We start from the raw sequence: 12,479 nt of genomic DNA, 5'->3' as shown, positions 1-12,479 counted from the left end.
TGGGGGGGGGCGGGGAGGGGAGGGGAGGGGGGGGGGGGGGGGGGGGATATCAACGGAGATCTTGTCTGGGTCTTCGGCTTGCATGCACCGTCGAGAAACTAAAACGCCCACTCTCCCATCACAGCCTCGCTCCTCCCACCCCCTACATTGCACTTGCTTTATGCATCCGCGCCACTTCGCCGTTTGTCTCTTCCTGCATCGCAGCAGCGCGCAAAACGCACGAGCAAGCAATAAAAGCCACTTGGAAACAGCATCTTCTTGCTCAAGGACGCTGGTAAGCTACATGCAGTCAAGCTCATCAGTATTCTAACACTCCTCCCACGACCTCCACGAACGCCTGGTCGGCTGCGTGTGACGGCCCGTGAAGAGGCACGGGATGAAGTGGCAGAGCGGCGGTGTGAAGGAGAAAGGGAGGGAGGGTGGGCCACCAACGAAAACGAAAACAACAAAGAGGCGCCTGCGGTGAGGGAGATACAGACACACACGCATACAAACACCCATATGAGACGAGGGGAAGAGCCGGAGTGACCGCCGACAAGCATCGGCAGCTGCACCATGGAAATACGCCCCATACATACACGCACATACACTCTGCGTTCGTGTGCACCACAGTGGCGTGCGCGACACACACAGACGTCAGTACGACGAGCATCGCCGGCGGCTGAGATCACCCGGAGACGACAACAAGAAAAAGGACACGAGAGGAACACGCAAGCGGAGAAGCCGTCCAACAACACATAATCGCCAGCACACGCGTCTTGCATGCGTGCTTGCATGTGAGCGTCTAGCCCTCACGTACGAGATGGCGTGGCACCTGCCTTGATGCGTGCCCTCATCACCCTTATCCTCTTACGTCTTGCAGCAGCAAGTGCCCGTGTCCTCGGGCCACGGACCTGAGCCTCCTCGGCTCCCTTTGCGCAAGAGCACGTGTTTGCGTCTGTGCGCAGCGTCGTCTCAGTCTGATTAGAAGGTGAAGTTTGTTCGCTTCATCTGCTCTTGGAGCATGTTCCACGTGTTCTTCGGGTACGACTGCACGCGCCGCGAGTACGAGTTGTAGACGGTGTACAGCGGCTTCTCCTGCGAGCTGAGCCACGTCTCCAGCTTACGCTGCGCATCTGAGAAGCTTTCAGCCACAAAGTACCGCGGCTGGTACTTGGTGATGGGGAACGGCGTTTTGGACGCCATTGTGGGGTCCCACGGGACGCACTCCGGCTTGTCGCTCAGTGCGTACTCTAGCTCGCCACAGCTCGATAAAATACCAGCACCGTAGGCCTTGCGGCGGCCGCCCTCGCTGCAGAGGCCGAACTCGACGCTATACCAGTAGACCTTTGCCAGCTTGTCCAGCAGCTCATCGCTGGCGCCAAGGGAGGCGAGGCCGATCGTCTGGGTGAAGTTGGCGAAGTCGGGATCAGAGAGCAGGGGCAGGTGACCAATGATGTCATGCACCATGTCCGGCTCCGGCGTGTACAACGGCTGAGCCGCGTGGCGAATGTACTGGGTGCTGTAAAAGACGCGGAACGCCAGGGCGTTCAAGAAGTCGCGCGACGTCAGCAGCCCCGTCACCGGGCGTACCGTGAAACCGGTCGCCTCGTTCAGGAACTCGCTCACATCGCGCAGCTGTGGCGTTTGTGTGCGGCTCAGCACACCGTTTTCGAGGAGCAGCGGGAAGACGTAGTTGTACTGTTGGCACGCGTGCGTCGGGTACAGGCGGGTCAGGTGGTCGTAGACAACTGTCCACACACGGTTCTCTTCTTCTGTGTAGTTTACAATCGGGATCTGATCTCCGGTTTTGTAGTTCTTGGCAAGCCCGACAATCTCGCGGCGGCGGGCGCGGTAGACCTCGTCGTGGAAGCCGGGGTGGGGGTTTTCCGGGTCTTCTTGCAGCTCCTCGCCAGCAGCGAGCGTGCTCTGATCGAGTTCGTCGAGGTCTTTGGGCTCCGTCGGATACCACGGAATCACCCATGATCCGGCTACGACTACATTCGGAAATTTCGCGTGCAGCTCCGTCATGACCTTCTTCATGCTTTCGTCCTCAATGTAAGCGTCCACGTCGAGGAAGATGGTGCGCAGCGGCGCCTTGTTTTCGTACGCGCGAGGACGGTTGGCGACCTGGCTGATGTTGATGCTGTACGGCTTGAAGACGCTCAGCAGGTGACACAGCTCGCCAGGCTTATCAGTGGAGAGGGACACCTGCAGGGACGTGCGGCACCGCGTCTTCTTGTCGGCGCCCTTGATGTTGCTCCCGGAGGAGGCGTACTGGTCCTTCAGGGTGGCGGCGGCGGCCATGCCAGCCTCCAGGAACAAACGACTGCGCAGCAGCATGTTATTCTCGAGGCAAGACAGGCAAGCAAGGGGAGAGGAAGGAAGGCTGTAGGAGCGAGGAATGCGCGTTAGGGATGCAGTGCGCGCACGAAGCAAGAGGGCACTGAGTGCCGAAATCGGGTGGGGAGGGGGGAGGAGAGTTGCTTGTGTGTTGGTCGCCGTGCTCAGCGGGGGCGGGTGTGGGGTCACATGTTTGTCCATGTGAATGTGCGTGGGACGGGGGAGCAGAGCAGAGCAGAGGAGTAGTCATGCGAAAAGCATTAGAAAGCATCAACCACGGCCAAAAGCAGGGATTTTTAGACGCGCAAGCAGCAGAGGGGAGGACCGCGATCGAGAGACTCGCCAGAGGGCACGATTGTCACGGGGAGTATCGCGGCAACAGTGGTGGGCGGTGCCCGTTGCAAAGACAAAAAGAAAACAACAGCCAGAGAACGCTTTCAATGCCGTTCCCCGCGCAATCCCCGCCACGAGGGCAGGCGACATGCAGAGGAGGGGGAGGAGGTGCGGGGGAGGGGATGCAGGCGGTGTGCGTAGAACGTGAACTCCTTCTTTTGCTTTCGCTGTTTTTTTTTTTTTCGCGCGCATTTGTGTGCGTGTGTGCGCGCGTCAGAAGAGAAGGGAGGCGTGCGAGAGTCGCGGTGTTTCAGACGCCAAGTCTAGGCCTGGTGCTGGTTGTGGGAGGGAGGGACAGGGACACATTCTCAAGCGACGAACATGAGCAAAGAAACGGAAGCTGGCAAAACTCAACAACAACAGCGCGCGATTTACGAGCTCGCTTCACCGCCTGCATGACGTCCTCGTCCTCTCCATCGAGCACCGCCGCACGCAGAGCCGCGCGCAACTCCGCGGCGGAGCGGACGTGCGTGTTGTTTACAGACAGGACTGTTGCATCCGGCATGAGCAGGCTCAGTTGTGGGGCAACGCACCAAGACGGCACCAAACGACTGATCACGTCATCATCGCCCAGCAGGTGTACCTCACCAACGAGATCGTACGTCACGGTACTATAGGCCAAGACCATGTGGAGGTGTTCTGTCGGGGAGGACAGTGAAGAGTCGGTCGGGGCCTCCACACACACCTCACACACTTTTTTACTCTGGCCTGAACGTGCGTCCTTATTGGTCGACGCAGTTTGGCCCGTGACGGGGCTCACCGCTGAGCTCCGTGTGGACTCTGCCTCGTAGAGGCGAGATAGAAGCCGCGGCACGTCTGTCGTCGGTAGCACCATTGTGTCGTTGATCTGCTGCACCGAAGACGGGAACGGGACGGCAGCGAGGCCGGCTATGCGCTCCAGCTCCTCCAGGTATTCGCCATCAAGGCCCACGAGTTCGTTCTTTTCAAAGACGAGACCCCACGTGCTTGCGTAGGGCGATGCTGGTGAGCTGAGCGCGCGGGTAAGCGTGATAGCCTGGTACTGCGCCACGGGCACCCCGTTTCGTGTCTTTGGCGCCGCCTCAGCACCGACGCGCAGATTTAGGCTGAACAGACGGGCGATGTAGTCGCCATCTCCATCTGCATCACAGCTATCGCCGCTATAAAAACAACTTGAGCCGGCTTGATGCAGCGCACCACGTGGCGGGGCGAGGACGTCGTTGGGGTCATAGTCTTCTTCGTCGTCATCGCCAACCGTGCGCTCTGCAGAATCCTTGTGCGGTGCAGCATGCAGGTGCTGCGCGCCATGCTCATCAGTTGTGGGGAAGGATGTGGAGGCCGAATCGGTCGTCTTACGGCCCATCGCGCTGCGCTGCATCGCCATGGTGTTGTGCTGACCAATGACGGCCTGCAAGCGCGCCAGACGCGATTGAAAGTTGACACCGTGCTTCGCGTCGTACGCTCTACGCTTCTCTGGGTCCGACAGAACCGCGTAGGCCTCCGTGATGCGCTGATAGCGTTCCTGCACGTGCACTTCGTTGGCGGCGTCGTCGCGATAAGCTGCCCGGTCTGGATGCAGTTGCAGCGACAGCTTCTTGTATTGCCGCGCCAAGTCCACGGAGTTGATGGATGGGTCTACACCAAGGCACTCATAATGTGGTGGGAGGCTGGCCTTCGATTCCATTGTGTTCGGCCTCCGTTTTTCCTCTTGTTTCCGTGAAACGGTTCAGCTCGGCTGATTCACGGCAGGGCCGCGAATTCTGGCGATTCTGTGCCATGCAGACGGGAGGTAGCAAGCGTGATTGGCGCGAAGAGGAGTGATGGCGCACAGCGGACTGACGCGCGCCTTTCCTCTCCTCTTCCTCTTCTTCCCTGTCGTCCTCCAAACCCACTGTCGAGGCAACTGTGGCTGCTGCGCGTCATGCAGTGCAGCACCCAGAGAAGAGAGGAAAACAACAAAAACAAAGAGTAGCGCAGGATGTGGGGTAGGTGGGCAGGAAAAAGAAGGGAAGGAGCCCTCCAAATGGGGAGGAGATGCGAGAGAGGGCCTGCCCAGACAAGAGCGGGCAGTGAGAGACGGTCTCGGACGGCACATGTTAGGGTTCATAAACATGCTTCGATCGTCTGCCGTGTACGTGCTCCTTTCGTTGCTGCCACGCGGATGCTGCAGACAGGAATCAGCAAGCACCATGTCGTGTTTCGGCACCCGATGCAACGACCATCGCCGACGCCTATAAGCATTGCAGTTGGCGAGGAGGTGGTGTCCAGTTCCGTGATGTCGCTATCTTTTTGCTTTTTTTTCCAAGTCCTTGTCACGTGTTGATGTCGTCATCCACGAAGTGCGCTGCGCATGCGCGTATGTGGAGAGAGGGAGAAGGAAAGGGTCCAGCGTGCACACATACAAGGGAGATACATGACATGTTTGATGCGGTGCGGCCACGTCATTCGAACAACAACAAAGAGCATACATATATATATATGTATGTGTGTATACATGAGAGCGCAGGCGATGGCCACCAGGGAAAGAACACAGCAGTGGGTTAACAGAAAGGAAGAAGGAGCGACCGCAGCAGGAGAGGTGGCCACGGCGGCTACGAAAAGCACACGAAACAGCCAAACAAACAAACATTTTCAATGGGGCAGTCGAAGCAGAGAACGAGTGCTCCACAGATGGGCATCAGCACCGCCCCAAGCATTGAAATGAAAAAGAACACGGAGACAGAGAGAACGATAGCGCGCTTGGGGCGCGCTTGCTTTACATCAAACACATATAAGGGCGTGGAAAAGGCACCGCGCTGTTTTGTGGAAGCGCAGACACTCACGAGTCACTGCCGAGACTTGGCAAGAACGCATCGAAGTCCTCCTCAATCTCTGCTGTCATCCTGAAAAAGGAGTTCACGGTGTCGGCTCGCATCTTGGCGCTGGGGCGCTTGCTCGGATCCGCCGCACGCTCCTCCCGCTGCAGCTGTGCGCGTACGGCCGCCTCCTCCGCATCGTGTGCGCGCTGAGCCGACTCCGCAAGACGCTGCACAGCCCTTCGCATGTCCGCCGCCTCCTCGCTCAATCGACAAGTTTCGCGCTTGCGTGCGTGCCTCAAAGACGCTTCGGCAGCCGCCGTTATGCGCACACGCGCATCCGGCTCCTCCACCAGCGCAACGCGGTCGCGCAATCGTTGCTCGCTGTTAAACAGTGACACGTGCTGCTGACGGCCTAACCACTCCCGCGACGCCGCCGTCGCCTGCGCGGCAGAGCGGCCGGCGACCAACAGGGTCAAGGAGCGCTGTCGCATTTCGAACACAAACTGGCGGTACCAGTTCATTTCCCCCACCTCGGCTGCCACCTTCTCCGCCACCGCAGCGACCACGAAGCTCTGCCGGGCCTCCTCGCACGACTTGGCGTACGCCGCAACCTGTGCTGTTTGCAGCTCTGCCGCGTGGGCCGCCTGCAGCTCGACGAAAGGCCCAGCGCACAAGGCGTTGTACGCTTCATCCCGCTGCGCGCTTATCCGTACGCGGGCTCGCCGCTCGCTCTCACTGAGGCGGACAAACGGCTCCTCGGCCATCATAGACGCCTTCAGCTCCGCGCGCTCGGCCGTCTCTGACGCCATCCGCATGGTGCGCACCTCCTCCTCTGCGGCGACGGTCGTCAGGACTTCTGTGTACAGCAGATACGAGAAGAAAGGGGAGTCGAAGGCGGCGCAGCAGCGCAGTCGACGCTGCCGCAACCGCCACATGCGCGCGCCACCGCGGTGGAGCAAGTGTGCATGCATCGGAGGCGCAGCTGCAGACTTGTCAAAGACTTCCAGCAGCGCCGTCTGCTCCGGCGTGAGTGCGGTGGAGCCAGCAGAGGAGGGTCTTGGCGTCACAACATCGGCCGGTGGCAAGTCTTCGCTGAGCGGCTGCTGCGGCTCGCATTTGCGCGACGCTGCCGCACGGAGGCAAAACTCATGATACCGTATCATCTGCCTAAACCGACGCGCCTCATCCGACACGAGTTTCTTGTAGGTGTGTAGCGCGCTGAACTCCACCTTGAAGAGGTCGTAGAGGCGATGACGCTCCGCACGGTAACGTGCCAACAGCTCCTTCTGCAATACGTCCTTGTGGCGACTGAGCACAACCGAGGCGTACCAGCAGGCGGGTTTCACTGTGGGCTCCAGCTGCACGGCTGACATGGCGAGTACCTCCAGATCGCAGCTGAGGCACATGCATGGGAAAGGGTGCTTGCAAGAAAGGAACTCGCCTAGCAGCCTGCGACGCTGCTCCACCTCCTCGGTGAAGAGGCGGAGCTGGGCGGAGAGGTTTTCGTGGAGGCTGGTCCATCTTTTAAACAGAAGCGTCTTCTCGGCACCGGCCCTCTCCACCATGACCTGTGCGTCGTCAGCGGCACAGAAGGAATGGTCGATGCTCCTCTTGTCGAGCACGGGCAGAGGTGCGCGGCGGCGGGCTGCCTCTGCTGCAGCCGCGTCGCGACGAGGTTGCGCAATCGCCTGCGAAGCGCGCCGTATGGCGCCGTAGAGGCGGTCATGCACCGCTACGTCATCGGCCATGGTCGGTGGAATGAGGAGGCGGAAGCGAATGCCGTCTTTGCCGTTCGGCAGCAGCGTCGAGTACCAACGCGTCGGAGAGGACTGCTGGGCAAGCTGGCTCAGCAGGCCGCGCTCGTACTCCTCCGCATAGAGAAGCCGCCGCATCGCTCGCAAAAGATTCTGAGATGTTGCAGACGCCGGCTGTGCCGGCCATGCCTCGGCGCCGGCTGCGGCTCGTGAGCGTCTCTCCGACCTTGCTGCTTCGATGAGAAGGGCCTGCGTGGATGTGTTGGTGGCCAGCCGAGCTTTTCCCAGAATCGCGTGTGTCTTCGCTGCCATGGGAGGCTCATCCAGCGTGTACTTTGAAGAGGAAGTAAAGGTGGCCACCCTTTGCTGCATTCGATCGCGCAGGATGTCGGCCACGCCGTGCTCTGACGGTGGCGCCACCGTAGAATGGGAGGTCTTCGCGAGCTCCTCCTCGTTGCGATCGGTGTCCCAGCAGCCAAAGAACGCGCATGTGGCGTCGTCAATGAACCAGTTGCCCAGCAATCCCAGAGGCGCGGCGCTGGCAGCACCGGAAGCAGCGGCAACATTTGGGAACGTGTCGGTGTCGACTTCCGGGCCGACAGCATCCCTATAGTCCGAGGGCATGACGTCTGCATGGCCCTTGAGGCGTGCCCCTGTCGGCTTGTGAGTCAGCGACGCGCGCGGCTGCCACCGGTGACTCTCGCTCGTGTTCTGCGCGGAGAGAGAGGACACAACCTCATCAGCAGGCTCTGGGAACGACGGCACCGCCCAGTCGGCGTTGCCAGCCGCAGCAGCTGCAGCTTCCATGCGGGCTGCCTGAAAGAGGCAGCGCACCGCCAGCACATTTGGGTTTGCTCCGCTGAGCAGCGGAGGGGCGCCGTTGGCGCCGCTCCTCATTCGCCACCCGGATGCACTGGCGTCAGTTCGGCTGACGGCGGACTCCTTCGTGATCTCGGCTGACTCCACCGGTGAGGGTGGAGCGAGAAGCGGCAGCGTTGTCGGTGTTGTGGATGATGTGCGGGTTCGGAGACTGTCGAGGGCGTTCTTTTCAGCCGCGTTCAGACTATGACGCGTGTTAGTGGGGTAGTCATCACCGCTGCCAAGTCTCGGCAAGGCAGACATCCCAGTGTCAAGGTGGCTAGAGTGGCACCGGGGGCCGCCGTCAGCCACACCCACCTCCCGCGAAGTGGTGGCACCGTTTCGAAGTCGTTGCAAGTATCGGCTGCGGCGCAAGTGCCATGTATCCACGGTTGCAGCTCGCGCCAGGTCTTGCGCGTAGAGGTACGGCTCCAGCAGCGGCTTCGATTCACTCAATGGGCTGTCTGAGGTCTCTCCACCGGCTTGCAGGACAGGCCTGAACTGTGCGACACCGCGGGCGTTTCGGCGTTGCGCCCTCTCCAAGTCATCCACGGTTGTTCGTTGCCGCCAAGGGTTTGGGGGCAGGGCATTGTTGGACGCATAAGGCACGAGCGCCTTGGGTGATGAGCCCGGCCCCGACATTGGTGGTACTACACCGTCGCTCTCCTCACCACTTTCACTACAGTCACCGGATTTCCCGAACAGATAGAACGAGGATCGCAGTGTTGCCGAGGCGGCTGCTGCTGCACGCGGCCGAGCAGCGCGCTTGACCATTAGCATCTGAGGCTGCCGGGGATGGTACAGAGTGGCGCCTCTCGCGTGCGTCGGCATTGGGGGCAGCCCCCCTACAGTGTCAAACGGCATGACGGTAATATAGGAAAAAAAGCGAAAAACAGTCAGGGGGAGGCGGAAAATATTGTGTGTTTTCTTTCTGTGCGGCCTTCAGCTGTGCGCCGGTGTCTGCGCGTGTGCGTGTAGCGGAGAGTGTGATGAAGGTGGCAGTCGTCAGACGTCTACGTGCATGGACAATGCCGCGGCAAGGGAGAGCCGAGGGCGAGTGAGGAGTCGATTGTGCAGACGCACCGACCAAAAATGTGCCTCGCAGACCTCCCGCAAGAGCGAAGAACACCATGCGCGCATCGAAGTCGTCATTCACGGTCACAGCTCTGAGGAGGAGAGAGAGGAGAGGGAGCCTCCCCCTCCCCCCAAAAAGAACCGACATGGCGCCGTGCCGGTGCATTTTCAAGCGAGTCTCGACGTCTTGCCTAGTAGCCGATGTTGTTGCCGTTGACAGCTGAAAAGGCGAGAGCGATTCTTATCGTTCCACTTCTGTCTCTCCTTCATACTGGGGGCGAAGGGGGAAGAAAAGGAAAAGAGTGTGCGCCAGAACGCATCATGCACCACCCTCCCCCTTTCCTTCTTTCCCTTTATTTCCTTTCTCACGGCTGCCACGACTATCCTTCATCACCTCCCCTTCCCAGTTCGGCCCTTCCGTCTTGGTTCTGTGTGCATGTGTGTGGCTGCGTTTGCAGCACATGAGATGCTCGACCTCGCTGACAGTGTGTGTGCGCGCGTGTGTGCCTTGTCTATGATGCGTATATGTGCCTGTGCGGGGGTATCTCACACGTAGGGAGATGCACAGATACATATACAAGCATGCGCGCACACACACCCGCACACCCACACCGGCTTAAAATACAAACGCATACAGACGTACAAATACACGCTGTAAGAGTCGCAGTAGTTGTGTGTGTGTGTGTTGGTGGTGGCGGTGTACTACGAGAGAAACGCATTACGCGCATGTTGCTTTTCGCGCATCTGCACCCCCAGCCCCGTCACCAGTGTAGCACGAACCTTGTTCTACCGCTTTCCTGTGGCTACACAGTTTCTTTTCGTTGCGCGTGTGCCGGGACTTCGACTGCGGTGGCAAGAAAACACCATTCTAACCACGGGGCCCATATCGGTTCCGGTCGTACGCCCCTTGTGGGGAGTGAGACCGGGCACGCGCAGAGGCTGCCACAGCGCGCTTCCGTCGCTCGATGGCTAGCCTCTCATAGTCGCGTTCCTCGCGGGACAGTCGCTCACGGTACTTGAAGACGCTCACCTCCTTGTCCAGAAGCTTCTGCTCGTCTTGGCAGTACTCCGGATCACGCTGCATGCTAATATCGTAGAGGTCCTCCTGCAGGCGAGCCTCGTGCTGCTCGGCCTGCTGCACCTCCTTGCGTGCGGCTTCGAGCCGGGCCTCCAATTCCTGCAGCTGGCGCCGCGCGTGTTTTACCTGCTTTGCGTTGTCGAGCTGCGCGGCGCGAATCGCCTCCTCACGATTTCGGTTTGTGATGCGCTGGTAGGCTATGTTTACCAGGACCGGGAAGTACGTGGCGAACTCTTGAAAGCCCACCTGACTCATGGTCGCCGTACCCACACCACCATCACCGCGTGTGGCGAAGTGGTCGAAGAGGTCCTGCAGAACCTCGACCGGGAAGGCAACGCTGGCCATGCGAAAAATGTGCTCAAACGCCTTTTCTGTGAGAGCGACGCTATCGTTGTGCTGGCTGCCGAGGCTGAAGAGGTACTCCACCCGCTCCGGTGTGGTGCGCTCCTTGTAGTAGAAGGACGACGACGGCGGTGGTGTCGGCAGTGCCGCGGCAGACGTAGGCGGCGGCGCTGACGCCTGGTAAGGGTCGGCTTCGGGGGGGCTCTCGGGAGGCTGTGCTGCTGTCGCGGAGTCAGAGGCACCACCGACCCTGTAGGGACTACTTCCAGCGCTGGGACGTGCCTGGCTCGGTGAGGCAGTCCCGCCGTAGCCACCGCTGGTGGGCGCCAAAGCGGCTGCGGTGCCGTTCTCGTTCACGCGCGATGACCCGCATGGCGTGTGAAAGGGCCCAGGGGCAGCCGGGTCGTAGAAGAACTCCGACATCCTCGGCGGTGGCAGCTCCCGCTGGGTGGAGATGTCGGCCTTGGTGCTGTTCTTGCGAAACAGGTAGAGCTGGTCGTATGTTTGGAGCACGTCAATGGATGTGACATCTGCCCAGCTCTGCGAGTCGTCGTCGTAGCGCTGCAGGCGGTTGATCGTGAAGGGCTCGCACGCGCGCATGTCTGTGTATCCCATCGAGTATTTGATCGCCTCCTCCTCTCGACGGAACAGATGCTCGAGGGTAGAGCGCAGCGCTTCCATCGAGGAGGGCGGCTGCTCAAAGGGGAGCTCAACGTTCACCTTCTGCCCTCGAATATCGGTGCAGGCCATCAACGTGAAGGACATGGCTAAGGGGGAGGGATGAGGAGAAGACAGGTAGGAATGATGATACACGTGATGAGTGGTGGAGGGGCTATCTATATGTGCGCTTGGCTGTATTGGGGGTAGGAGGGGTGGGGGAGGGTTCTCGTGCAAGGCTTCGATAGAGAGAATGTAGGAGGGGGGTGCGGCGGGGGGACGACGCACCACCTGAGCATGTGCCACACAGACGCATGACTCAAACACGAACAACAACAGATGTGCGAAAGGCGAGCGAGACGGAGAGAGGGGAGACCAAGTACATCAGGGGGCTCGACAAATCGACGAAGTGCGCCGTTTTGTTGTTCAGAGAGAGGAGCGCAGTCTGTGTCGGGCCCACAGAGTCGAGTACGACTGATCCCCGGCAAGAGTATCCCTGCTATGCGCGTGCCCCCCCTCCACGTACATGCACATTCCAGAGACAGTGAGTAGGGGAGGGGGGCACCGGCCGGAGAGCAGCAGGCGACACTCATCCTACAACTGTTTCGCCAATAAAAAACGAGCGTAAACTTCATAGTGGGCCGCGTGCACGCCCGCGCGCCCTCCTCCTCTCTTTTCACGTCCCTGGGGTCACTGAAGCATCGTAGCCGGCGAGGAATGGAAGAGAGAGAGGGAGGGTAGGCAGACATGAGCAGGGGGCCTATCAAACATAGGCCCCCTGCACACACCACACCAGAGATGCGTGTTTCTGAGTCGCTGTGCATGCGGCATTCCTGCACTGTACTGGATATGTCAGGGGCTGTTACGACCCACCTGCTGCACATAGATGACTTCGTATCATCTTTATTTCCTTTGCATGCGTATGTGTATGTTTATGTGTATGAGTGTGCGTGTGCATGTGACCTTTACAAGTTCACCGAAAATCACCGAGAGACGCAAGGCGGAGATGCACGAGGGAGGCGGGAAAAAAAAATTGTTTGCTTTGCCCACCAGCCGCGACACACGCCATGCACGACGTACGGGGTGAACGAGAGAGAAGTTCAACGGAGGGTGCGCGGAAAGAAAAGGGGAAGGGGGCAGGACCGTGCACTTGGAAGAATACGGTCAAACGGAAGGTAGTGAGGCCCCACATCTCGAACAAGAACAGAAAGAAAAGTTAGAACA

General features: G+C 59.8%; 4 protein-coding genes across 4 annotated transcripts; all 4 read right to left on the bottom strand.

Annotated features, from left to right (window-relative positions):
* Positions 1–963: 963 nt before the first annotated feature.
* LDBPK_281390 (phenylalanine-4-hydroxylase, putative) lies at positions 964–2,322 on the bottom strand (the record flags this gene model as incomplete). Its single annotated transcript, XM_003862190.1, has 1 exon — positions 964–2,322. One exon carries the CDS (start codon positions 2,320–2,322, stop codon positions 964–966), a length of 1,359 nt encoding a protein of 452 aa, XP_003862238.1.
* Positions 2,323–2,965: 643 nt separating this feature from the next.
* LDBPK_281380 (hypothetical protein, conserved) lies at positions 2,966–4,378 on the bottom strand (the record flags this gene model as incomplete). Its single annotated transcript, XM_003862189.1, has 1 exon — positions 2,966–4,378. One exon carries the CDS (start codon positions 4,376–4,378, stop codon positions 2,966–2,968), a length of 1,413 nt encoding a protein of 470 aa, XP_003862237.1.
* Positions 4,379–5,512: 1,134 nt separating this feature from the next.
* LDBPK_281370 (hypothetical protein, conserved) lies at positions 5,513–8,884 on the bottom strand (the record flags this gene model as incomplete). Its single annotated transcript, XM_003862188.1, has 1 exon — positions 5,513–8,884. The coding sequence occupies one exon, from the start codon at positions 8,882–8,884 to the stop codon at positions 5,513–5,515; it is 3,372 nt and encodes a 1,123-aa protein (XP_003862236.1).
* A 1,162-nt stretch (positions 8,885–10,046) lies between these two features.
* Positions 10,047–11,363, bottom strand: LDBPK_281360 (hypothetical protein, conserved; the record flags this gene model as incomplete). Its single annotated transcript, XM_003862187.1, has 1 exon — positions 10,047–11,363. One exon carries the CDS (start codon positions 11,361–11,363, stop codon positions 10,047–10,049), a length of 1,317 nt encoding a protein of 438 aa, XP_003862235.1.
* Between the last annotated feature and the right edge of the window lie 1,116 nt (positions 11,364–12,479).

The sequence above is a fragment of the Leishmania donovani genome, chromosome 28 (assembly GCF_000227135.1).
Source record: "Leishmania donovani BPK282A1 complete genome, chromosome 28".
Taxonomy (NCBI): domain Eukaryota; phylum Euglenozoa; class Kinetoplastea; order Trypanosomatida; family Trypanosomatidae; genus Leishmania; species Leishmania donovani.
The sequence above is the reverse complement of the archived record's forward strand: the minus strand, read 5'-3'. Positions and strand labels throughout refer to the sequence as shown.